Here is a 25,408-nt window from a genome sequence, read left to right as displayed (position 1 = left end):
AGATAGGATTGTTAATCAGTGCCGTTGATCACTATCCACGCGGGTTTCTTTAGTAACTTGTTGTGTTGAAAATAGTGACATGAGAATTCGGAGAAAAATCTTCTCTGGTCAATAGATGGGAGGTTGGTGAGAGGAGAGAAGGAGAGTAGGACGAAACGATGAAAGAGGCAAGAAGTAGAAATGAAAGGGGGGAAACTCCAAAAGTCATATAGACAATAATTTAGTTAGATGGGTTATGCTCACTCTCCCATCTAACTCTCGACCCACCATGTATCGTAAGCACATGGATGTACTGATAATGATAGTTGGTTTTGTGGGCCACCACAAAACCATCTGGGAAAATCCAGTGTCCCACCCTGAATAGATGATATTCTGACGGGAAGTTATAAATGGGTCCCCCAAAAATAAGTTCGATCAAACCCTTGATTGTTCAGATGGGATCTCCATTAAGCATGGGAGCAGACAATCCTGAACACACATGGTGAGAATGATGGAGATGCGAGTGGTGCTAGCAATACATTTACTTAAATCTATGGCCTAGTGTGAACTGTGAAGCCCACATTTATGACTTCATTTTCATTTTCCTTATATGAAGAAGAAGAAGAAGAAGAAGGGTGAGAAAGAGAGAGAGAGAGGAAGGAGGAGGAGGAGAACGGATGATGGAAAACATAGAAAACCATAGAGAACATACAACAGTAGATATTGATAAAGCATGGGTTACTTCCATGAGACAGAAACTTTCAGCCACTAGCAGCGAGCCCGCGAGTAAAGATCAACACAGCATTTACATAGTCCCCCAGCACATCTATGAGACTGATGAGAAGGCCTACGAACCCAAAATCATCTCCATCGGCCCGTATCATCATGGAAAGCAATGCCTACGAACCATGGAAGAACACAAATGGCGGTATCTAAACGCAATCCTCTCTCGAAACATGGATCTCAGCTTAGAGAATTACTTAGCAGAGATCAAGAAAATGGAGGTGCGAGCGCGAAGCTGCTACTCCGAAAGTATCAACCACTTTGAGAGCAATCAGTTTGTTCAAATGATGGTGCTCGATGGCTGTTTCATCGTCGAGCTTTTCCTCAATTCCGAGGCAAAGATGGCAATGAAGGAAGAAGAGATCTTCCTTCTAAAGAAGGAAGCCGATGAAGATCCCATATATGGCACAAACTGGATGCTTCTCCTTGTAGCCCATGACATGCTCCTCTTAGAGAACCAACTCCCTTTCTTTGTCTTACAGTTTTTATTCAAACTTGTCGACAAATCGAGCACCCCTTCTTCTCTGTCGCAGCTTGCCCTCAATTTCTTTCATAATTTCTTGCCTAGAAAGAATGGAATTGATCCTACAGATGAAGACCGCGGAAAAATCCTTCATCTCCTACACTTGTTTCATTCTGGTTTTTTGCCAGTTAAGAAGAAAGCACTCGATTTCTTGTCTTATTATTATTACATACGCCCCGCGCCTCCCAAGTTAATCCCCTCCGCGACAGAGCTCAAAGCGGCGGGGGTCAAGTTCAAGCAGAAGAAGATGGATATGGGTAGCTTCTTAGAAGTAGATTTCCGTAAAGGGGTGATGGAAATTCCACATCTCTCAATCTATGAGTTTACCAATTCTATGTTTCGAAACTTTATCGCCTTCGAGCAATGCTTTCCAATCTATGGAGCTCACTTCACAAGGTACACCATCTTGATGGATTGTCTCATCAATACCGCAAATGATGTCGCCATACTCAAACAGAATAAGATCGTCGAACATATGATGGGTAGTGATGAAGAGGTGGCGATTCTTTTCAACCGGTTGGGGAAGGGGGTGGCCGTAGATTTCGAAGATTGTTACTTCTACTACTTGTTCAATGATGTGAACCAATATTGCAAGACCAATTGGCACATCTGGAGGGCAAACTTGGTGCATCGTTATTTCAGGAATCCATGCACCATCATGTCTCTTGTCGCAGCCATTCTTATTCTCACTCTCACATTCACACAGACATTCTTCTCCGTCTTCTCGTATGCCCGCCCTCCGTAGTTTTAATTTCATTTGAATTAGTCGATCGTCTAGCAGAGAACAATTATCACTTGATTTGTTCTAATTTCATTTAGATTTATTGATAGTTTATGTGATTGCTATCAAGTTTGAAGAAATGAAGTTATTAGTAAACCTTTTGCAGTCTGTAAGTTTTTAATTAATAAACCCAAGTACTTGCCAGAATTGTTGTGGTTCAAAATCACTTGTTCATGGCCAGAGATTTGTAGTAACAGTGGTTGTTTCCACTGACAGCTTGACTGGAGGCAAAGTAAGTACTCATGGTAGTTGCATCAATTAGCAAAGTTTGAAGAAATTAATAGAGCTGCATGGATGAAATTTAGCATGGATATTGAATTCTGCCTATTTTGGGAATTCTCAAAGTTCTTCTACAAATCAGTTAAAACTCCTTAAGGGTCTAACAGACTAATTAATTTTTGGACCAAAGATCGGATCTTCCGCGAATAGTAATGAACTAATGATTCTTATATATTTTCCAGCAGCATCTGTTTATCCAAACTGGTTGCTATAATGCTGGTTATCATCTTTTAAATATAATTGTAGATCTCCGTGGAGATCTGCACTATTCTTGCTATGAGATTTTGCACTAGCACTAAGTTATTAGGACCCAGAATATTCAATTAGTGGATCCATTGGCAGTGGGACTGCACATCATTGTTAAACATATTTGCACAATGCTTAAGCATGTTCAAGTTGAATACTGGTGAAAACTTCCCAGGTAAAAATCCTGAAGACAGTTTTATTTGTAGTTCTGTTCCTTACCTTGGGTACAGTAAATAGTTCAACTAAGAAATCCCATTTGACTCGTACCCATCCCTAGCTATGAGAAAGCATTTAGTTTAAAACTCTTTGCCTTTGGAAGCGTGTCTTGATAAAATTTGAACATTGATGCAGGCAGAGACTCTTTCTTCGAAACCACCAAAAACTATTGACTCCTTAAAATTCAATTAAGAGAAAAGCGTCTTAACACCCATCTAAACTAACACACTTTCTTCAAGACGACCTAAAAGTATTGACTCCTTAAAATTCAATTAAGAGAAAAAAGTCTTAACACCCATCTAAACTAACACAGCCATTTACAAACTGCAACTAGAACTGAGAAAAAACTGCCATTTAAGGGAGTTTTTATATGGGTCCGTGTGTATCTGCAGCCGATTTTATAAGAGGCTGCCCTTGGATCAAACACCAAGGGCAGCAACTATGTTGTACCCAATAGTCAAACAACTGGCCGTGGCCCACTTACATTTTCTGGTTGGACCGTTGATCAAGGCTGTTGATCAATGGGACTTTGGTGAGAAGAAAGAAAAGCAGGAAGAATCGAGGAAAGAGGGAAGAAGCCTACATCTATGACTAGATTTTCATTTTCCTTATATAAGAAGAAAAGGCTGAGAGAGGAAGGGGGAGAAAGGGATGATGGAAAACAAAGATAACCATATGGAACATGCAGTAGATATTGATGATGCATTGGTTACTTCCATGAGACATAAACTCGCAGCCACTACCAGCGAGCCGGCGAGTAAAGATCAACACAGCATTTACAGAGTCCCCAAGCACATCTATGAGACTGATGAGAAGGCCTACGAACCCAAAATCATCTCCATAGGCCCCTATCACCATGGAAAGCAATGCCTACAATCCATGGAAGACCACAAGTGGCGCTATCTAAATGCAATCCTCTCGAAACTTGGATCTCAGCTTAGAGAATTACATAGCAGCGATCAAGGCATTGGAGTCGCAAGCGCGAAGCTGCTACTCCGAAAGCATTGATCACCTCGAGAGCCATGAATTGGTCCAAATGATGGTGGTGGACGGCTGTTTCATCGTTGAGCTTTTCCTCAAGAGCAAGGAGACAATGATCGAGTGGAAGAAGGCCATGGACGAAGGAAATTTCTTCTTTCCTGACTGAAAGAAGGAAGCAGAAGATCCTATATATGGCACAAATTGGATGCTTCCCCTTGTAGCCCATGACATGCTCCTCCTAGAGAACCAACTCCCTTTCTTTGTCTTACAGTCTTTACTCGAGCTTGTCAACAAGTCGCGCACCCCTTCTCTCTTACAGCTCGCCCTTGATTTCTTCAATCATCTCTCGCACGGAAACAATGGAATTAAAACTACAGCCGAAGACCCCAGAAAAGTCCTTCATCTACTACACTTGTTTCATTCTAGTTTCTTGCCGGTTAACAAGAAATCACGCGAATTCTGCTCTTACTATTGCTACTTGCCCCGTCTTGCTTTCACAGACAGGTCCCTGGCTTCGTGGAACAAAAGACGGCCCGCACCGCCCAAGTCGATCCCCTCTGCAACAGAGCTCAAAGAGGCAGGAGTTAAGTTCAAGCAGAAGAAGAGCATGGGTAGTTTCTTGGATGTAAATTTCAGTAAAGAAGTGATGGAAATCCCACATTTCCCAATCTATGATTGTACCAATTCTCTCTTTCGAAACTTATTGCCTTCGAGCAATGCTTTCCAATATCCGGAGCTCATTTCACAAGCTACGCCATCTTGATGAATTGTCTCATCAATACGCCGAACGATGTTGCCATACTCAAGCATAATAAGATCATAGAACATACGTTGGGTAGTGATGAAGAGGCGGCGCTTCTATTCAACCAGTTAGGGAAGGCAGTTGGCGTCTATTTCGAAAATTGTTTCTTCTCCTGCCTGTTCAAGGATGTGAACAAATATTGTGAGACCAATTGGCACGTCTGGAGGGCAAATTTGATGCGTCGTTATTTCAACAATCCATGGACCATGATGTCTCTGGTTGCTGCCATTCTCATTCTCACGTTCACATTCACGCAGACCTTCATCTCAGTCTTCTCGTATGCCCACCCTCCTCAGTTCTAATTTCATTTGAAATAGTAAATCGTTTAGCAAAGAACAATTATCATATGATTAATTCTAATTTCATTTGAAATTGTTACGGTAAGAACAATTCTATATCATGTTTGAAGAAATGAATTAATTAGTAAACCTTTTGCCAGTCTAGAAGTTTTTAACTGACGAACCCAAGTTCATGTCAGAATTGCTGTGGTTCGAACCACCTGTTCATGGCTGGAGAGTTTTTGTAACACTGATTGTGCCAACTGGCTACTTTCTTTTAACCGGTGAAAAAGGTTTGAAATGGGTGTCCGCAGAATTAAAAGGCGTGTAAATATCAGCTGCATGCGAATATATCATTTCCCTTTGTTTAGATTTTTAATAAAGAAGGCCCATCATCTATAAGCAGACATCATACGATGTATATTTTTTGAAAAATCACTTGGGCTCACTTTGTTCAAAGATCTAGACCGTTCATTTAATGGGCCCCAACATAAATCGGCCTTGCCTCGGAAGTCATATCATTAGGATGACCCTAACTCTTTTGATCTGTAAAGAATTATATATGGTGTCGTTCTTCTACATATCGGAGGGTTAGGATCATCCTATGGAGATGATTTTTGGGTCACAACCTATTTACATTGAAGCCAAACAAGTGAATGGGTTGGATCCTATATGGCCTCCGTAATTAGGTGCACATATATTAGGTGGGCCCTCTGTGCATGGCGTCTGTGTGTATGTGCACATATTTTTTTGTTGTGAAAAGGCCTTCAAACAACGTGGTATATGACGTATCATATACTTTTTTTGTTGCCCCTTCGAACAAGATGGGGCCAACCTATTATAGCACATAAAGAAGAGATTAAATGGCGTTCGTGATCATTGTTCCAAGATCTAAACCAATCAATTGTTTGGCCTCAATGTAAATAGGCTATGTTTCAAAAATCATCTCCATTGGATGACCCTAGCCCTCCAATTTGCTAACGAATGACACCATATATAATTCTCTATCTAGGTTAGGATCACCCTATGGCGATGATTTTAGCGGCACTTTGAATCTTCGAACAAAGTGGGCCCATGTAATTTTTTTTCTTGAAATATACATTGTATGATGTTTGTGCATAGGCTATGTATTTTTTGAGGAATGATAGATACAAGGGAGCCCTTGAATAAAGAGCCGCAAAAGGGCTCATAATTGGATTCACGTCAACAAATGTAACTAATTTTTCTTTTTCAACCGATTTTAAAATGTAACTGAAAATGGCGTGATCCAATGAAGAGCCCTTTTGCCACTCTTTATGCAAGGGCTCCCTTGTATCTATCATTGCTCGGTTTTTTTTTTTTTTTTTTTCAAAGATCTAAACAAGAAAATGATGTATTTGCCCCCTTTTTCTTTTGTGGACAACCATTTTCCACTGTGAAAAGGCTATAGTCATAACACAATAGAGGGGGTGGCCCGAGGAAGAAAAGGGGTCGAATATATCACTCCCCTAAACCATTCGGTTGCTGGCTACACCAAGTGTTCACGTTACAAGAGTGGAGAATGGATAGAGTGTGTGTGTGCAATGAGAGAAGGTTGAGGGTAGTTTTATTATTTTAAAATTTTTAGGGGAATGGTATTTTCCCTTCTCTGATGGATAAAATCCCCCTTTAACGTTATTCATTAAGTTTTAAAGGCAAAGAAAAACGTTAAAGGGGGTGAATTTATCCTTCAGCGGTGAACCATTCTCACAGAAACAGTTAGTTGAGGGTATGGCAAATTTTAATGGAAAAATAACTGCCGTTTGTTGTTTGTTTTTTGAGGGTATGGCAATTATATTCCAAAATCAGGTACTAAAAGACGAGGAATGATAGATTGAAGGGCCGTCTTTGTGCAAGGGCTAAAGAAGGGCCCTTGAATAGATCCACGTCATTTTTAAAGTCGGTTGAGAAGCTGAAATATAAAATTCTTAAAGGAGAAATGATAGATACAAGGGAGCCCTTGCATAAAGAGCCGCAAAAGGGCTCTTTATTGGATCCACGTCATCAAATGTGTCATCAAAATTTTACTTTTTCAACCATTTTAAAATGTAACTGAAAATGACAGTTTAACAATAATTTTGCAAAGCAAGACTAATTGGCAAACATCCTTCTTTTCTGTTTGCCACTGGTGGAGCAAAGATGAATGGAGATTGTCATTGTCTTTGCCAAAGTAACCTTTTCTCACTTGATTTATGCTCTGATTTCGGCCATTAACAATGACCATGAAGAAGGAAATTAGGGTTTCTTCCTGACGACAGTAAGTAGGAAGTAAGGCTTTCAGAGGAGAGAAGAAGAAGAAGAAGAAAAGGGTGAGAGAGTAGGAGGAGGAGGAGGAGGAGGAGAAGGAGATAATGGAAAATGCAGGTAACCAAGTAGATATTGATGAAGCATGGGTTACTTTCATGAAACACAAGCTTGTAGACACTAGTAAGATGCCGGCGAGTAAAGAGCAAAGCAGCATCTACAGAGTCCCCAAACACATCTATGAGACTGATGAGAAGGCCTATGAACCCAATATCATCTCCATTGGCCCGTATCACCATGGAAACCAATGCCTACAAGCCATAGAAAACCACAAATAGCGCTATCTAAATGCAATTCTCTCCTGAAACATGGATCTCTGTTTGGAAAACTACTTAACAGTGATCAAAGCAATGGAGATGCAAGCACGAAGCTGCTACTCCGAAAGCATGGACCACCTTCAGAGCAATGAGTTTGTTCAAATAATGGTGGTCGATGGCTGTTTCATTGTCGAACTTTTCCTCAAGCACAAAGAGGCAGTGAAGGCAAAGGAGAAAGGAGGGTTCGAAGAAGATCTCATATATGGCACAAATTGGATGCTTCCCCTTGTAGCCCATGACATGCTCCTCCTAGAAAACCAACTCTCTTTCTTTGTTTTACAGTCCTTATTCGAACTCATGGACAAACCGAACACCCCTTCCTCTCTCTTGCAGCTCACCTTCGATTTCTTCGATCCTCTCTTACCAAGAAACAGTGGAATTCATCCTCCAAGCAACGAAGTTCTTCACCTCCAACACTTGTTTTACTGGCGTCTTTCTCCACCTGTGGATATTACTTTAGACTACTGTGAAATCCAATGCTTCAGCTACAATCCCACTCTTTCTTTGGACAGCGAGTCCTCAGTATCAGGCAGCGAAAGACCACGTAAACCATGCAAGTCGATACCCTCAGTGACAGAGCTCAAAGCGGCTGGAGTAAAGTTCAAGCAGAAGAGGATTGGTATCTTCTTGGATGTAAATGTCAGTAAAGGGGTGATGGAAATCCCACATATCTCAATCTATCATTCTACCAATTCTCTCTTTCGAAACTTTATCGCCTTTGATCAGTGCGTTCCTACCTCAAGAGCTCACTTCACAGACTACACCATCTTGATGGACTGTCTCATCACTACACCGAAAGATGTTGCCATACTCAGGCAAAATAAGATCATCCATCATATGTTGAGTAGCGATGAAGAGGTGGCGCTTCTTTTCAACTGGCTCGGGAAGGGGGTCGCCATCAATTACAAAGATAGGCACCTGTCCAAAATGTTCAAGGATGTGAACAAATATTTCGACACAAATTGGCATGTCTGGAGGGCAAACTTGGTGCGCAGTTATTTCAGCAATCCATGGACCATGATATCTTTGGTGGCAGCCATTGTTATTCTCACTCTCACATTCATACAGACCTTCTTCTCCGTATTGTCGTATGCCCACCCTCCTTAGGTCTAATTCCATTTGAAAATGTTTAGCTAAGAACAATTCTCAAGTGATTGCAATCATGTTTGAATAAATGAATTTCCTAGCAAAACTTTTTCCAGTCTAGAATTTTTAATTGATGAAAGCAAGTTTATGTCAGAATGTAGTGGATCGAACCACCTGTTCATGGCTAGAGTTGTAGTAACACTGGTTGTGCCCACAATGTTCGACAGGAGGCAAATTACTAATGGCAGTTGCATCAATTAGTAAAGTTAGAGAAAATTAATAGAGCTGCACTAGATGAAATTAGCATGGAATGGACATTCTGCCTGATTTGGGAATCCTCAAAGCTGTACAAATCTGTTGACATGTTTTGTCCCCGAAAACTATTTTTATGCCCATGGATCTCAACTCAATTCTCTCATACTAGTGAGAAATCCGACAAGGATTTACTCATCACATATCAGAATATCTCGGAATACAGTACAGAATTCATCAATTTAGGCCCTCCTCAAGGATCCTACTGACTAATAAATTTTTGGACCAAAAATTGGATGTTCTGCAATCTACCATGAATATATCTTCTGTAGTTTCCAGCAACATCTGTTCATCAAAACCTATAATGCTGGTTAACATCTTTTAAAAGTATAAGTGCAGACCTCTCACGACGTTCACTATTACTCAAACATCTTGCTGAGATTTTTCAATTGCACCATAGTTAAGCAAGTTATCAGGATCCAGAAAAAATCAATTAGAAGTGGATCCAAGAGCGGCCTGACTACACCATCAGCCATGTTCTAACTGTATACTCGTGAAAAATCTCACCCATCTAAACTAACAGCCATCAAACTACTGCTACAAAAAGAGAGAGTAGAAACTGCCATTTAAGGTTTCATTTTCTATTTCCTTCTATTTTTGGTGTGCTCAAATGTCTGGATATGAGATTTCCCTGCTGAATATGGATCTCCATCATTTCATGTTTCAATCTTCCTTTGCATGCCATACTTGAAAAGTCAAGATCATCCAATGAAAGCAAAGAGGAATAATCTGGTGGAAATCATTGCCATACAGGACATTGAGGGTTGGACAATCAAACTGGCCATCCATTAAGTGAACCCCACATTATAGAAGAATCACATTAATCTTTTCTCACTTTAACCGTCCGTTTGCAAGCCATCAATCAAATAGTTCACCTAATTATCAGCCACAATAAATCCATCTAAGGGATAGTTTAGATCAGCAAGTGATCCATCCACACTATTTGCACTAGATCATTAATCAAAATTCATCTGCATGAAGGGAAATCATGTTATCATTGTTTCATTATTCCTTGCCTAATGCATCATATAACTTTTGTATTCTATGCTAAAGCCTAACGCATTCTTGGTACCTAAAATTGTCCAGGAAAAGTTGAGTTTTAGACATTGCATACTGAATGTTTTCATAAAAACAAAAATAGAGAGGACAGCTAATATTCACAAGTTCTCAACCTATAAACTCTTTCTAGTGCAAATTACTATAGCTGAACTGGCCAAGCTTATGTTTGTCAAAAAGGGCCAACTTGTTGATTTTGCACACATCCATTTTCTCAAATATCAAAAGGCTTACAACTGAATCTCAGTCCCTGAAGGAATAAAAGATACCGTACATCTAGCATCCTGCCTTGTGCCCGCTAGCCGGCCAACACCTTTCTAATTTATTTGAATTTTTTGGAGTTGAGGCTACCCGTTGCTTATGTCACGTGGTTTGGGTGCTGGCTACATGGGGGAAGATAAAAAAAAGTGCATAGGGCGCATAGCCGTTGTCGGTGAGTGCCATTTTTCATGATTCCTTTATCAACCCTAAGATACTTGAAGAAGCGTGAGACTGGTGAATCTAGTGTCAATCGATTCATTTGTGACTTTTCCGAGTCATTGGAATAGCTTATTTGGTTAATGACTTATTTTGTTCCAGTATTGAACATCTAAGCAGAGAGAGAGAGAGAAAAGAGAGAGATAGCAATTGGCAAATCCCTTCTCGAGAATGGTAGCATGTTGGGACCCACATTTTACACTTCATGTTTTGATTAGGTGGGGCCCACCATCTCCCCTATCCGGCTATCCCATGCATTATGTAGAGCCCACAATTTTCATCTTATATTTTGATGTAGTGGGGCCCAATATTTACATCTCATGTTCGGATGGGTGGGGCCCACTATTCTTACTGAAATTTTTTTATGAGGAAATTTGTTTTTCTTTTCAAGATTAGAGAAAGGTGATATGATTGGTTAATTTAGAGAAGCATTTTCATAAATTGAAGGTCCTTCTAAATCAGAATTGAATAGGGTTGGTTCAACTTCTTCTTTTTTTTCTAATGTTAAAAAAGTAGGAAATTTTTGGAATCCAAAATTCCAAATCAGCCTTTCTCTGCCCATTCCCACTTTCTCCACGATAAAAATTCCAAAATTCTTGCTTTCGAAAATTCCAAAATTCCAAAATTCTTGCAATCCAAAATTCCAAAATTCCGAAATTCTTGCAATCCAAAACTCCAAATAAGTTTTCTTGTTCTTTGTATTTTATTCTTGCTTTCGAATTGTGTAGATCTTCTCGATCACCCCGGGTTTCCCTTGTTACTTTTCCCTTTAATTCATTCCAAAAGAAAAAGGGTCAGATAGTCATAGGAGCAGCAGCAAGGGATGATGGAGAATGCAGATGAACAGATGGATATTGATGAAGCATGGGTTACTTCCATGAAACACAAGCTTGCAGCCACTAGTAGCGTGCCTGCAAGTAAAGAGCAAAGCAGCATCTACAGAGTCCCCAAGCACATCTACGAGACTGATAAGAAGGCATATGAACCCAAAATCATCTCCTTAGGCCCCTATCACCATGGAAAGCAATGCCTACAAGACATGGAAGATCACAAATTGCGCTATCTCAATGCAATTCTCTCTCGAAACGTGGATCTCAGCTTAGAGAATTACTTAGCAACGATCAAGAAAATGGAGACGCGAGCTCGAAGTTGCTACTCTGAAAGCACCAACCACCTTGAGAGCAATGAATTTGTTCAAATGATGGTGGTTGATGGTTGTTTCATCGTCGAGCTTTTCCTCAATCACGAGGAGGCAGTGATGGCAAGGGAGAAGGGAGAGTTCGTTCCTGGCCGAAACAAGGAAGCCCAAGAAGATCCCATATATGACACAAATTGGCTGCTTCCCCTTGTAGCCCATGACATGCTCCTCCTAGAGAACCAACTCCCTTTCTTTGTCTTACAGTCTTTATTCGAACTCGTCCACAAATCGAATATCCCTTCCTTTCTCTTCCGGCTTACCTTCAATTTCTTCGATCCTCTCTTGCCAAGAAACAGTGGAATTCATCCTCCAAGCGACAAAGTTCTTCATCTCCTACACTTATTTTACTGGCATTTTTCACCATCTGCGGATAATATTTTAGACTACTCTGTAATCCAATGCTTCACATACAATCCCACTCTTGCTTTGGACAGCGGGCTCTTGGCATCAAGCAACAAAATACAACCTGAACCGCCGACATTGATCCCCTCAGTGACGGAGCTCAAAGAGGCAGGAGTCAAGTTCAAGCCGAAGAAGATGATGGGTAGCTTCTTGGATGTAAATTTTAGTAAAGGGGTGATGGAAATCCCACATATCTCTATCTATGATTCTACCAATTCTCTCTTTCGAAACTTTATCGCCTTCGAGCAGTGCTTTCCTACCTCAAGAGCTCACTTCACAGACTACACCATCTTGATGGACTGTCTCATCAATACACCGAAAGATGTCTCCATACTCAAGCAAAATAAGATCATCCATCATATGTTGGGTAGCGATGAAGAGGTGGCGCTTCTTTTCAATCAGTTGGCGAAGGGGGTGGCGGTCAATTACGAAGATAGGTACCTGTCCAAAATGTTCAAGGATGTGAACAAATATTGCGAGACTAATTGGCATTACTGGAGGGCAAACTTGGTGCATAGTTATTTCAGCAATCCATGGACCATGATGTCTTTGGCTGCAGCCATTGTTATTCTCATTCTCACATTCATACAGACCTTCTTCTCCATCTTCTCTTATGCCCGCCCTCCTTAGGTCTAATTCCATTTGAAATTGTTTAGCTAAGAACAATTCTCATGTGATTGCTATCATGTATGAAGAAATGAATTTAGTGGAAAATCGTTTGCCAGACTAGAAGTTTTAATTGATGAAACCAAGTTGATGTCAAAATTGTTGTGGATCGAACCACCTGTTCATGGCTAGAGTTGTAGTAACACTGGTTGTGCCCACTGCTTTGTTTGGTTGCACAAAAGCTCGGCAGCCATCGGAATTTGGTTTGGATTTGGCATGCCATTCCATATTTGGTTGCCAAAATAGCATTGGTCTCCCTTGGTTGTCTCCCATGTAATAATTACTTGTGTGATGATGTGGATTCCTTGCCCCCTCTAAAAGCAAATCCTTCCAAAACTAATGAATTTTGGTTGAATTTTCTTGGGAATGATGCTCTCTCTATCTCTCTCTTCCCTCTCTCTCTTTCGTCATCCCTATATTGGTAATGACACCCCTACTTACTCCTATTTTCCGAGGATATGCCACTGATTCACTATTTCCCGATGTAATTCTAGACAATTCAAAATGCTTGTCTCCTACCGTTTGACTTCTATTGACTTCATATTCTGTGAAACAACCAGTTACTCCAATAGCTTAAGCTTTTGGAGAAGTTGGTTATTTAACATGGTATCAGAGCCAAAGTTCACAAGTTCAAACCTCCTGGATAGCAAAAATCCACATGCAATGGTCGGCCCAAAGTGGGACCACATGTGCCACGTGTTTGCCAAGTGGGCCACACGTGCGGGGGAGTGTTAAAGTTTAAAAGATAAATAACACCTTCCGGATAGCAAAATTCCACATGCAATGGCCAAATCTAAAAGAGGGGCCACATGTGCCACGTGTAGGCCAACCCAAGAAAGAGGGGCCACATGTGAGGGGGAGTGTTAAAGTATAAAAGATTAAATGACGCCTTCTCCAACAGCTTAAGCTATTGGAGAAGTTGGTAAGTTTAACATGGTATTAGAGCCAAAGGTCTCGAGTTCAAGCCTCCCGGATAGCGAAAATCCACATGCAATGGTCGGCCCAAAGTGGGACCACATGTGCCATGTGTTTGCCAAGTGGGCCACACGTGCTGGGGAGTGTTAAAGTATAAAAGATAAATAACGCCTTTCACCATTAGCTTAAGCTTTTGGAGAAGTTGGTTATTTAACATATTCCACTACTTTCCGAGCCACCCCGAGCAACCAAACAGAGCACACAGTGTTTGGCAGGTAGTTGCATCAATTAGAAGAGCTTTTGCAGAGGAAAAGTATACATGGTAGTTGCACCCATTTAAACTAATAGCTATCAACAAACTACAGCTGAAAAAATGAGGGTAGAAACTGGCATTTAAGGTTTCATTTTCTCTGTCCTTCTATTTTTGGTGTGCTCAAGTGTATGGATATTATATTTCCCAGCTGAATATGGATCACTGTCATTTCATGTTTCAATCCTCCACTGCATTCCAGGCTTGAAAGGTCAAGATCATCCAATGAAAGCAAAGATGAATAATATGGTGGAAATCATTGCCGTAAAGGATATTGATGGTTGGGAAATCAAACTGGACCACCCATTAAGTGAGTTCCCAAATAATAGAAGCCACCAATCAAGTAGTTTACCTAATCAGCCACCATAGTAAAGCCAGCAAAGGGATAGTTTAGATCAGTAAGTGATCCATCCAAACTATTTGCAATTTGCATTAGATCATTAATAAAAAATTATCTGCATAGATGGAATTGTAAATCATGTCATCCTTGTTCAGTTACAAAAGTTGTAAAGAACAACAATTCATAAGATAACCCCACAAAACCAACCATCATTGATATGCTTCAATATTCCTTGCCTAGTGGATCATATAACTTTTTTATTACATGCTAAGCCTAATGCATGCTTGGATCCAAGAAAAGTTGAGATTTTGACATTGCAAACTGAAATTTCTCATAAAAATGAAAATTGAGAGAACTAATAATCTCAAGTTATCAACCTATAAAACTCTTTCTAGTGCAAATTACTATAGCTGAACTGGCCTAGTTTATTTTTTTCAAAAAGGGCCAACTTGCTGATTTTGCACACATCCATTTTCTCAAATATCAAAAGGCCTGAAATTGAATCTCAGTCCCTGAAGGAATAAAGGATACCTTATAATGGATTGAAAAAGGACAATAAATAAAAGAAACAAGAAGAAAAGGAGCGGAAATTTTTTTCCTCTGGCAGTAGGCTTAAAACGTCTTCTCTATGTTGGTTAATTTTTGTCATTTTTGGGAAAGATTCAAAGCTATTCCAAGCCTTGCGTGACCAATCAACTTCACTATTTAAGTACTAAAATGGTTGTACACAATATTTTCAAGATTGTCAAGGCCCAAAACATTAGTTTTACCTGCATTCTAGTAGTGCAACTGTGCTACCTTTCTGTAGGCGTGCTAGTGCTGAAGAAAACTGAAACCACATGTGGATACACCTGAGGGGATTGAGTCATGGATATCGGTTGACCCTTGCGGTAGCTATCCACCACCTGCAAGGACTGCAATGCTTGAGGAGCTAACCCAGCACCAAGAAAGTAATAAGTATCATGGTATGGAGCAATTGGAACATCAATTGATGACCAATAGCTCTTGAAACTAAATTCAGTAAACCAACCAACACATTGAACACCTTTGATGAGCAAGGCTGGCCTCGAACATGAACTCATCGGTCTCTTCTCACAGTATTGGCCGGAGAATTCTGCTCAGAAAGGATCTTTAAGATATTAACGAACGCCCGAAGTCAATCCCACACACTCAAGCCATAGAGAGCTTCAACAGGTGACTCCTGAAACTTGAAGCAATTCTCCACGACAGGGTACTATGGTTGGCCAACAAAACAGAAAAAAAAAAAAACAAATAAATAATATCAGTAAATTTTGAGAAATTTTATTTCTATTAAAACAAAATTCTCCTGTTACAGACCTGAAGTGGCTTTGGTATCTTGGTTTTGATGTATGGCCACCATCTATCCTCTACAAGTGACTTTACGAGACAGCAAGCACTCAACCTTGTGAATAAGAGAAATAAAAAAAAGTTCTTTGCGTTCTTCCTCTTCTTCTATATTGTGTTTTTGCTATTTATTTTCTACAGAGTGGTATCAGAGCAGAAGTTCTTGGGATTTCCATAGAGCAGAAATGCCTAGGCGACTTCAAGAAAACACCGGCAAGGGTTCGGTAAGTTCACAACATGGCAGGTAACACAAATTCTTCAAATTTTCAGCAAAGTGTTCCTTTATTTAAAGGTGATAATTTTCAATTTTGGTCAATTAAGATGAAGATGTTATTCGTGTCTTATGAATTATGGGAATTGGTAGAGAATGGGTATGACAATTTTGCAGAACTTGAAAAATTGACCGCGGCACAGAAGAACGAATTAAATGAGAATAAAAAGAAAGATGCAAGGGCTCTTTTCCTCATCCAACAAGCCATGGATGAACCAATATTTCCAAGGATCATGGCTGCAATTATATCAAAAGAAACGTGGGATTTGCTTCAAGAGGAATATCAAGGTACTTCGAAGGTAATCTCTGTTAAGTTACAGACCCTTCGTCGTGATTTTGAGAATTTGATTGTGAAAAATACTGAATCAATTCAAGTTTTTTCTCTAGAGTGAGTTCTATTGTAAATCAAATAAGAATTTATGGAGAAAAATTAGATGATCAAAAAATTGTTGAAAATGTGTTAAGGAGTCTTCTGAATAAATTTGATCATGTAGTTGCTGTCATAGAAGAGTCTAAAAATTTATCTAAATACTCTATTAATGAATTAATGGGTTCTTTGGAAGTACATGAGCAGAGATTGAATAGGACTGCAGAAAATCCACTGAAAGTGGATTTAAAGAAAAAATCAGAGAATACAAATAAGAGGAAAAGGATTGTACGCTCGAATGCCCAATCACATGTGGGCACACTTTGTTAGGATGATCCAAAGCATTCATTTGAAAGGCCCTTACATAGATGGGGTGTGTACTAAAAATCAGCTCCATAGGATCATCCTAACCCATCCATTTGTGGAGGGCGAAATGGACAGACCACAAATCTACCCATTTTTCCCTGGGGTTAGGATGATTCAATGGAGCTGATTTTTAGTACACATCCTATCTATGATAGGGCCTTGCAAATGAATGCTTTGGATCGCCACAAAAAATGTGGGACCCATGTGATTTGGGGCAATCGAGCATACCATAAGCTTGGTACGCTCGAGCGTACAATCATTTTCCTCTACAAATAAATCAAAGTGGAGGTAACCATGAATTTACTTCTTTATTTTGTTCCATTTGCAAAAAATCAAATCATACTGATAAGGATTGTTGGTATAAGGATAATGAAAATCAAAATAGAAATTTACAACAATATTTTTATTACAAAAATATTGTCATATTGAAAAAAAAATTGTCATCAAAAGGCTAGAGAACAGGCAAACTATCATGAAGAGAAAAGTTGAAAAAAAAGATAACGTATTTTTATCATGTCTTACTGCTAATGTTGAATTGAATGATAAAATATGGTATTTAGATAGTGGTTGTAGTAACCACATGACCGGGAACAAGGATTATTTTCTAGAAATTGATGAAACTGTCAAACCACGAGTAAGGATGGGTGATAACATTCATGTTAGTGCCCATGGAATTGGTCCTATTGTAGTTTCTATAATTGTTGGCAAGAAACAAATTCAAGATGTTATGTATGTTCCTGGGTTGGCTCCAAACTTGCTAAGTTTGGGTCAATTAATAAAAAAGGGCTACCGTGCTATCTTTGATGAAGGAGAATATAAACTTTATGATAAGAAAAGTATGAAACTAGTTCTCTCCATTAAGATGACAGAAAATAAGATGTTTTCACTAGTGTTTTCAAAATTAGTATTCAATGCTTTTACTGCATCTAATGATGACTCTATGTTATGGAATAGAAGATATGGACATTTAAATTTTGATGGATTATCTTTATTACAAAAAATTGAATATGACTGTTGATATTCCTTCTTTGAAATAGGATGGAAAGGTCTGTGAAGCTTGTGTTTTGAAAAAACACTACCGTGAGCAATTTTCAAGTAGTAAGTCTTGGAGGGCATATAAGCCGTTGATGCTTATACATGCCGATATTTGTGGCCCTATGCAAACTTTATCCTTGAGCGGAAATAAATATTTTATTCTATTTATTGATGATTACACAAGGATGACATGGGTTTACTTTCTGAAATAAAAAGATGAGGCTTTTGCTATCTTCAAACAGTTCAATGCTCTTGTTAAAAAACAAAGTGGTCATTCTATTGTTACTCTTCATACTGACCGTGGTGGTGAATTTATTTCCAAAGAATTTTAGGATTTCTGCCATGAAAGTGGAATCAAAAGACAGTTGACAGCGAGTTACACCCCACAACAGAATAGAGTCGCAGAGCAAAAAAATAAAACCTTTGTTGAGGCTGAAAGGACCATTCTAAAAGACAAAGGGTTGCCTAATGATTATTGGGCTGAAGCAGTAGCCACGGCAGTATACCTATGCAATCGCGCTCCTAGAAAAGCTGTTCAAGAAAAAACTCCACATGAGGTTTGGAGTGGAAGAAAACCCAATGTAAGTCATTTTAAAATTTTTGGTTCTATAGCCTATGGGAGAGGGGACAGACAAGACTGGATCACTATCCACGCGGGTTCGTCTATGAGAGGGGAGGAGAGGAGAGAAGACTAGGACAAGACATTGGATCGCTATCCACGCGGGTTACTTTAGCAACTTCTTGTCTAGAAAATAGTGAACCCAGAATTTGGAGAGGAACCCTCTTTGAGGAGACTAGGAAAAAACGACAAAAGAGGGAAGAAGAAAGGAAAGGAGGAGGAGGAAGAGGAAGCAAAGGAGGGAAAACTCAAAAAATCAAGGGAAATGATTTCAACGCTACAATGTTTTGATAAACATTCGCTCCACATGTTTGTCGTGTAGTATTTAAGGGCTTTAAGAGCTTTTTAAGAACCGTAATATTCCTCTGACAGCCCTTTAAATACTACACGACAAAAGTTGGACTGCATTTTTATCAAAATATTGGAGCGCAAAAATCATTTCCCAAAATCAAATGGCCAATAATTTATTTGGATGGGTTATGCCCACTCTCCCATCTAACTCTTGGACCCACCATATGTGGTAAGCACATCCATGTAATGATCAGGATAGTTGGTTTCTCTTGGGAAATCCAGTCCCACCGTGAACAGATGATGTTGGGGAAATTATAAATGGGTCCCACAAAAATAACTTCCACGATCGAGCCCAGTTGTCGTCGATGTGGGATGGAAGCATGAACCAGTCAATCATGTGTACACACATGGTGAGAATGATGGAGATGCTAGTGGTACTAGCAATACACACTTTTTATCTATGGACTAGTATGACTGTGAAGCCCACATTTAGGACTTCATTTACATTTTCTTATATAAAGAAGAAGAAGAAGAAGAATAGAAGGGTGAGAGAGTTTCAAAGGCTCTCCACGAATAGTGAGGCCGATAGACTAGCCAGGGAGGGAGTTTCAAGGGCGGACTTGGAAATTTTCGATTTCCCACCACCTTGATTTATTTTGTGTATTTTTCTTTTTTGGTTGCCTTTTACTTGATCATCTTGATCCCAGGTTGCTTCCGGCTTCCTTCTTTAGTAATATAATTCTTTGCCCCGAGAAAGAGAGCGAGAGAGAGAGAGAGGAACGATGGAAAACACAGATAACAATAGAGAACATGTACAGTAGATATTGATGATGCATGGGTTACTTGCATGAGACAGAAACTTGCAGCGACGAGGAGCGAGCCATCGAGTAAAGAGCAGAGCACCATCTTCCGAGTCCCGAACCACATCTATGAGACTGATGAGAAGGCCTACGAACCCAAAATCATCTCCATCGGCCCGTATCACCATGGAAAGCAATGCCTACAAACCATGGAAGATCACAAATGGTGCTATCTAAATGGCGCTATCACAAATGCCCCGTACCACCTATTATAGCACATAAAGAAGAGATTATATGGCGTTCGTGATCATTGTTCCAAGATCTAAACCAATCAATTGTTTGGCCTCAATGTAAATAGGCTATGTTTCAAAAATCATCTCCATTGGATGACCCTAGCCCTCCAATTTGCTAACGAATGACACCATATATAATTCTCTACCTAGGTTAGGATCACCCTATGGCGATGATTTTAGGGGCAATTTGAATCTTCGAACAAAGTGGGCCCATGTAATTTTTTATGACTATGGCCTAGTGTGAACTGTGAAGCCCACATTTATGACTTCATTTTCATTTTCCTTATATGAAGAAGAAGAAGAAGAAGAAGAAGGGTGAGAAAGAGAGAGAGAGGAAGGTGGAGGAGGAGAACGGATGATGGAAAACATAGAAAACCATAGAGAACATACAACAGTAGATATTGATAAAGCATGGGTTACTTCCATGAGACGGAAACTTTCAGCCACTAGCAGCGAGCCCGCTAGTAAAGATCAACACAGCATTTACAGAGTCCCCAAGCACATCTATGAGACTGATAAGAAGGCCTACGAACCCAAAATCATCTCCATCGGCCCGTATCATCATGGAAAGCAATGCCTACAAACCATGGAAGAACACAAATGGCGGTATCTAAACGCAATCCTCTCTCGAAACATGGATCTCAGCTTAGAGAATTACTTAGAAGAGATCAAGAAAATGGAGGTGCGAGCGCGAAGCTGCTACTCCGAAAGTATCAACCACTTTCAGAGCAATCAGTTTGTTCAAATGATGGTGCTCGATGGCTGTTTCATCGTCGAGCTTTTCCTCAATTCCGAGGCAAATATCAAGAGGAAGATGGCAATGAAGGAAGAAGAGATAGAAGAGATCTTCCTTCTAAAGAAGGAAGCCGATGAAGATCCCATATATGGCACAAACTGGATGCTTCCCCTTGTAGCCCATGACATGCTCCTCTCAGCGAACCAACTCCCTTTCTTTGTCTTACAGTCTTTATTCAAACTCGTCGACAAATCGAGCACCCCTTCTCTGTTGAAGCTTGCCCTAGATTTCTTTCATCATTTCTTGCCTAAAAACAATGGAATTGATCCTACAGATAAAGACCCCGGAAAAATCCTTCATCTCCTACACTTGTTTCATTCTGGTTTTTTGCCAGTTCAGAAGAAAGCACGCGATTTCTGGTCTTATTATTATTACATACCGCCAACCAAGTTAATCCCCTCCGCGACAGAGCTCAAAGCGGCGGGGGTCAAGTTCAAGCAGAAGAAGATGGATAAGGGTAGCTTCTTAGAAGTAGATTTCCGTAAAGGGGTGATGGAAATTCCACTTCTCTCAATCTATGATTTTACCAATTCTATGTTTTGAAACTTTATCGCCTTCGAGCAATGCTTTCCAATCTCTGGAGCTCACTTCACAAGGTACACCATCTTGATGGATTGTCTCATCAATACTGCAAACGATGTCGCCATACTCAAACAGAATAAGATCATCGAACATATGATGGGTAGTGATGAAGAGGTGGCGATTCTTTTCAACCGGTTGGGGAAGGGGGTGGCCGTAGATTTCGAAGATTGTTACTTCTCAAAACTGTTCACGGATGTGAACCAATATTGCGAGACCAATTGGCACATCTGGAGGGCAAACTTGGTGCATCGTTATTTCAGGAATCCATGGACCATCTTGTCTCTGGTCGCAGCCATTCTTATTCTCACTCTCACATTCGCACAGACCTTCTTCTCCGTCTTCTCGTATGCCCGCCCTCCGTAGTTTTAATTTCATTTGAATTAGTCGATCGTCTAGCAAAGAACAATTATCACTTGATTTGTTCTAATTTCATTTAGATTTATTGATAGTTTATGTGATTGCTATCAAGTTTGAAGAAATGAAGTTATTAGTAAACCTTTTGCAGCTATTTACAACCCAAGCCACCATCCTTTTAAGTATAGAATAAACCAAAATAACTTTCGAATTTACGAAGCCATGCCACTGGCCCTAAAAAAACGAGTTTTACTTCTCAAACGTGTATTTTCACCCAAAATAGAAAACCAACCATATTCCCTCCCATTCCACCACCCAAATCTTCCATAAATTGCCAAATCTTTTCAAAGAAAATAAAACCAAAATCTAGATACCATATCCCCACAAAAAATCTGATTTTCCCCTTTAACCTTCCCCAAAATGCCCAAATCATTGTCAAATCCCTAATTTTCCATCACCAACGGCCATTTTACCTATAAATACCCTACTTCATAACCCTTCAAATCACAAAAAAATCACAAGGCACAAGCCTCACACTACAAGCTTCCAAACTCGCTCTCTCTCAAGCTCTCTCTTTTTATATTATCTGCAATTTTCTTCTCTTAGCCTTTTACATTTTTTTCAATTTTTCTCTATATTTTCATTGTCCTTCCATCATTTACCACCGGGGCAGCAGCTTGACGCAGTCTAAAAGGCCTTCAAACATCCCCTTACGACTCTCAGCTCCAACCTCTCCTCCTCTGCCTGGCTCGTGCATAGTTCGGCATCCATCTCTCAAACAGGGAAGGCCTGAACTCTTTATACTCTTATTCATAATCTGTCCATGCTAATTTGTTGTTCTGTTTATGTTTTGCTTAATTTATTTATGATCATCTCCTAAACAATATCATTTGCACTTTCAACTGATCTACAGCAGTAGACCTTTGCTTTGTCTGACTTTGTCATTCATTCAAGTTCAAATTTTATATAGAAACCAGTCTTTCTTGCCATACTGCTACACTTAACACATCTCTCTTTGTTTTAGAGCATTTCAGCATAGGACATTCACGTACTCTTGCTCGGTCTCCATTCGCTCACGCTAAAGCTCATCAAAACAGCCAACAGGTCCTTTCGTGCCGCATACGCTCCGGCGAACAGATCTTAGACTTCAGTTTCGCCTCTAGTCACGAATTTTAAAGTGCACTAAGACGGTCCAAAAAGAAAAAAGAAAAAAATCAGTTCACTATTGTACACCAGCATTGTAATTAATTGATCAAGCAAAGCTCACCACAACAGGTTAGTACTCCGAACCTTAAAACTCGCAGAAAGTGACTGAAGCCTCAAGCCTCAAAATTATCCCAACTCCTAAGATAAGATTGAACTTAAATCAAATCCTGAAATTTCAAATTTAGTAGTTTTCAGTAAGTACTCGTGGTAATTGCATCAATTAGCAAAGTTTGAAGAAATTAATAGAGCTGCATGGATGAAATTTAGCATGGATATGGAATTCTGCCTATTTTGGGAATTCTCAAAGTTCTTGTACAAATCAGTTAAAACTCCTTAAGGGTCTAACAGACTAATTAATTTTTGGACCAAAGATCGGATCTTCCGCGAATAGTAATGAACTAATGATTCTTATATATTTTCCAGCAGCATCTGTTTATCCAAACTGGTTGCTAAAATGCTGGTTATCATCTTTTAAATATAATTGTAGATCTCCGTGGAGATCTGCACTATTCTTGCTATGAGATTTTGCACTAGCACTAAGTTATTAGGACCCAGAATATTCAATTAGTGGATCCATTGGCAGTGTGACTGCACATCATTGTTAAACATATTTGCACAATGCTTAATCATGTTCAAGTTGAATACTGGTGAAAACTTCCCAGGTAAAAATCCTGAAGACAGTTTTATTTGTAGTTCTGTTCCTTACCATGGGTACAGTAAATACTTCAACTAAGAAATCCCATTTGATTCGTACCCATCCCTAGCTATGAGAAAGCATTTAGTTTAAAACTCTTTGCCTTTGGAAGCGTGTCTTGATAAAATTTGAACATTGATGCAGGCAGAGACTCTTTCTTCAAAACCACCAAAAATTATTGACTCCTTAAAATTCAATTAAGAGAAAAGCGTCTTAACACCCATCTAAACTAACACACTTTCTTCAAGACGACCTAAAAGTATTGACTCCTTAAAATTCAATTAAGAGAAAAAAGTCTTAACACCCATCTAAACTAACACAGCCATTTACAAACTGCAACTAGAACTGAGAAAAAACTGCCATTTAAGGGAGTTTTTATATGGGTCCGTGTGTATCTGCAGCCGATTTTATAAGAGGCTATCATTGGATCAAACACCAAGGGCAGCAACTATGTTGTACCCAATAGTCAAACAACTGGCCGTGGCCCACTTACATTTTCTGGTTGGACCGTTGATCAAGGCTGTTGATCAATGGGACTTTGGTGAGAAGAAAGAAAAGCAGGAAGAATCGAGGAAAGAGGGAAGAAGCCTACATCTATGACTAGATTTTCATTTTCCTTATATAAGAAGAAAAGGCTGAGAGAAGAAGGGGGAGAAAGGGATGATGGAAAACACAGATAACCATATGGAACATGCAACAGTAGATATTGATGATGCATTGGTTACTTCCATGAGACATAAACTCGAAGCCAGTACCAGCGAGCCGGCGAGTAAAGATCAACACAGCATTTACAGAGTCCCCAAGCACATCTATGAGACTGATGAGAAGGCCTAGGAACCCAAAATCATCTCCATAGGCCCCTATCACCATGGAAAGCAATGCCTACAATCCATGGAAGACCACAAGTGGCGCTATCTAAATGCAATCCTCTCTCAAAACTTGGATCTCAGCTTAGAGAATTACATAGCAGCGATCAAGGCGTTGGAGTCGCAAGCGCGAAGCTGCTACTCCGAAAGCATTGATCACCTCGAGAGCCATGAATTGGTCTAAATGATGGTGGTGGACGGCTGTTTTATCTTTGAGCTTTTCCTCAAGAGCAAGGAGACAATGATCGAGTGGAAGAAGGCCATGGACGAAGGAAATTTCTTCTTTCCTGACCGAAAGAAGGAAGCAGAAGATCCTATATATGGCACAAATTGGATGCTTCCCCTTGTAGCCCATGACATGCTCCTCCTAGAGAACCAACTCCCTTTCTTTGTCTTACAGTCTTTACTCGAGCTTGTCAACAAGTCGCGCACCCCTTCTCTCTTACAGCTCGCCCTTGATTTCTTCAATCATCTCTCGCACGGAAACAATGGAATTAAAACTACAGCCGAAGACCCCAGAAAAGTCCTTCATCTACTACACTTGTTTCATTCTAGTTTCTTGCCGGTTAACAAGAAATCACGCGAATTCTGCTCTTACTATTGCTACTTGCCCCGTCTTGCTTTCACAGACAGGTCCCTGGCTTCGTGGAACAAAAGACGGCCCGCACCGCCCAAGTCGATCCCCTCTGCAACAGAGCTCAAAGAGGCAGGAGTTAAGTTCAAGCAGAAGAAGAGCATGGGTAGTTTCTTGGATGTAAATTTCAGTAAAGGAGTGATGGAAATCCCACATTTCCCAATCTATGATTGTACCAATTCTCTCTTTCGAAACTTTATTGCCTTCGAGCAATGCTTTCCAATATCCGGAGCTCATTTCACAAGCTACGCCATCTTGATGAATTGTCTCATCAATACGTCGAACGATGTTGCCATACTCAAGCATAATAAGATCATAGAACATATGTTGGGTAGTGATGAAGAGGCGGCGCTTCTATTCAACCAGTTAGGGAAGGCAGTTGGCGTCTATTTCGAAAATTGTTTCTTCTCCTGCCTGTTCAAGGATGTGAACAAATATTGTGAGACCAATTGGCACGTCTGGACGGCAAATTTGATGCGTCGTTATTTCAATAATCCATGGACCATGATGTCTCTGGTTGCTGCCATTCTCATTCTCACGTTCACATTCACGCAGACCTTCATCTCAGTCTTCTCGTATGCCCACCCTCCTCAGTTCTAA

General features: G+C 40.0%; 4 protein-coding genes, 1 long non-coding RNA gene and 2 pseudogenes across 5 annotated transcripts; 6 read left to right on the top strand and 1 right to left on the bottom strand.

The window, feature by feature from the left end:
• Window positions 1–633: 633 nt before the first annotated feature.
• LOC143852271 (UPF0481 protein At3g47200-like) lies at window positions 634–2,030 on the top strand. The gene has a single exon (XM_077361674.1). The coding sequence runs from the start codon at window positions 657–659 to the stop codon at window positions 2,028–2,030; it is 1,374 nt and encodes a 457-aa protein (XP_077217789.1). The 5' UTR covers window positions 634–656.
• Window positions 2,031–3,461: 1,431 nt separating this feature from the next.
• On the top strand, window positions 3,462–4,892 carry LOC143852270 (UPF0481 protein At3g47200-like; annotated as a pseudogene).
• Window positions 4,893–7,498: 2,606 nt separating this feature from the next.
• LOC143852269 (UPF0481 protein At3g47200-like) lies at window positions 7,499–8,614 on the top strand. Its single transcript, XM_077361673.1, has one exon. It carries the CDS (start codon window positions 7,499–7,501, stop codon window positions 8,612–8,614), a length of 1,116 nt encoding a protein of 371 aa, XP_077217788.1.
• Window positions 8,615–11,264: 2,650 nt separating this feature from the next.
• LOC143852268 (UPF0481 protein At3g47200-like) lies at window positions 11,265–12,668 on the top strand. Its single transcript, XM_077361672.1, has one exon. The coding sequence runs from the start codon at window positions 11,265–11,267 to the stop codon at window positions 12,666–12,668; it is 1,404 nt and encodes a 467-aa protein (XP_077217787.1).
• Window positions 12,669–14,891: 2,223 nt separating this feature from the next.
• LOC143853306 (uncharacterized) lies at window positions 14,892–15,532 on the bottom strand. The gene is made up of 2 exons (XR_013237070.1): window positions 15,300–15,532; window positions 14,892–15,174 (listed from the first exon to the last, which is right to left on the bottom strand). It is a non-coding gene; the product is annotated as an uncharacterized LOC143853306 (long non-coding RNA).
• A 4,502-nt stretch (window positions 15,533–20,034) lies between these two features.
• LOC143852267 (UPF0481 protein At3g47200-like) lies at window positions 20,035–21,549 on the top strand (annotated as a pseudogene).
• Window positions 21,550–24,361: 2,812 nt separating this feature from the next.
• On the top strand, window positions 24,362–25,408 carry LOC143852266 (UPF0481 protein At3g47200-like). Its single transcript, XM_077361670.1, has one exon. The coding sequence runs from the start codon at window positions 24,362–24,364 to the stop codon at window positions 25,406–25,408; it is 1,047 nt and encodes a 348-aa protein (XP_077217785.1).

This window comes from Tasmannia lanceolata, unplaced genomic scaffold (genome assembly GCF_043159265.1).
Source record: "Tasmannia lanceolata isolate RefF3 unplaced genomic scaffold, GAP_Taslan_0.1 ptg000019l, whole genome shotgun sequence".
NCBI lineage: Eukaryota > Viridiplantae > Streptophyta > Magnoliopsida > Canellales > Winteraceae > Tasmannia > Tasmannia lanceolata.
This window is presented reverse-complemented; position numbering and strand designations above follow the sequence as displayed.

What these genes read in the sequence shown, in the direction of transcription:
- LOC143852271 (XM_077361674.1), top strand. Translation starts at nt 657, where the DNA reads ATGATGGAAAACATAGAAAACCATAGAGAACATACAACAGTAGATATT.
- LOC143852269 (XM_077361673.1), top strand. Translation starts at nt 7,499, where the DNA reads ATGGATCTCTGTTTGGAAAACTACTTAACAGTGATCAAAGCAATGGAG.
- LOC143852268 (XM_077361672.1), top strand. Translation starts at nt 11,265, where the DNA reads ATGGAGAATGCAGATGAACAGATGGATATTGATGAAGCATGGGTTACT.
- LOC143852266 (XM_077361670.1), top strand. Translation starts at nt 24,362, where the DNA reads ATGGTGGTGGACGGCTGTTTTATCTTTGAGCTTTTCCTCAAGAGCAAG.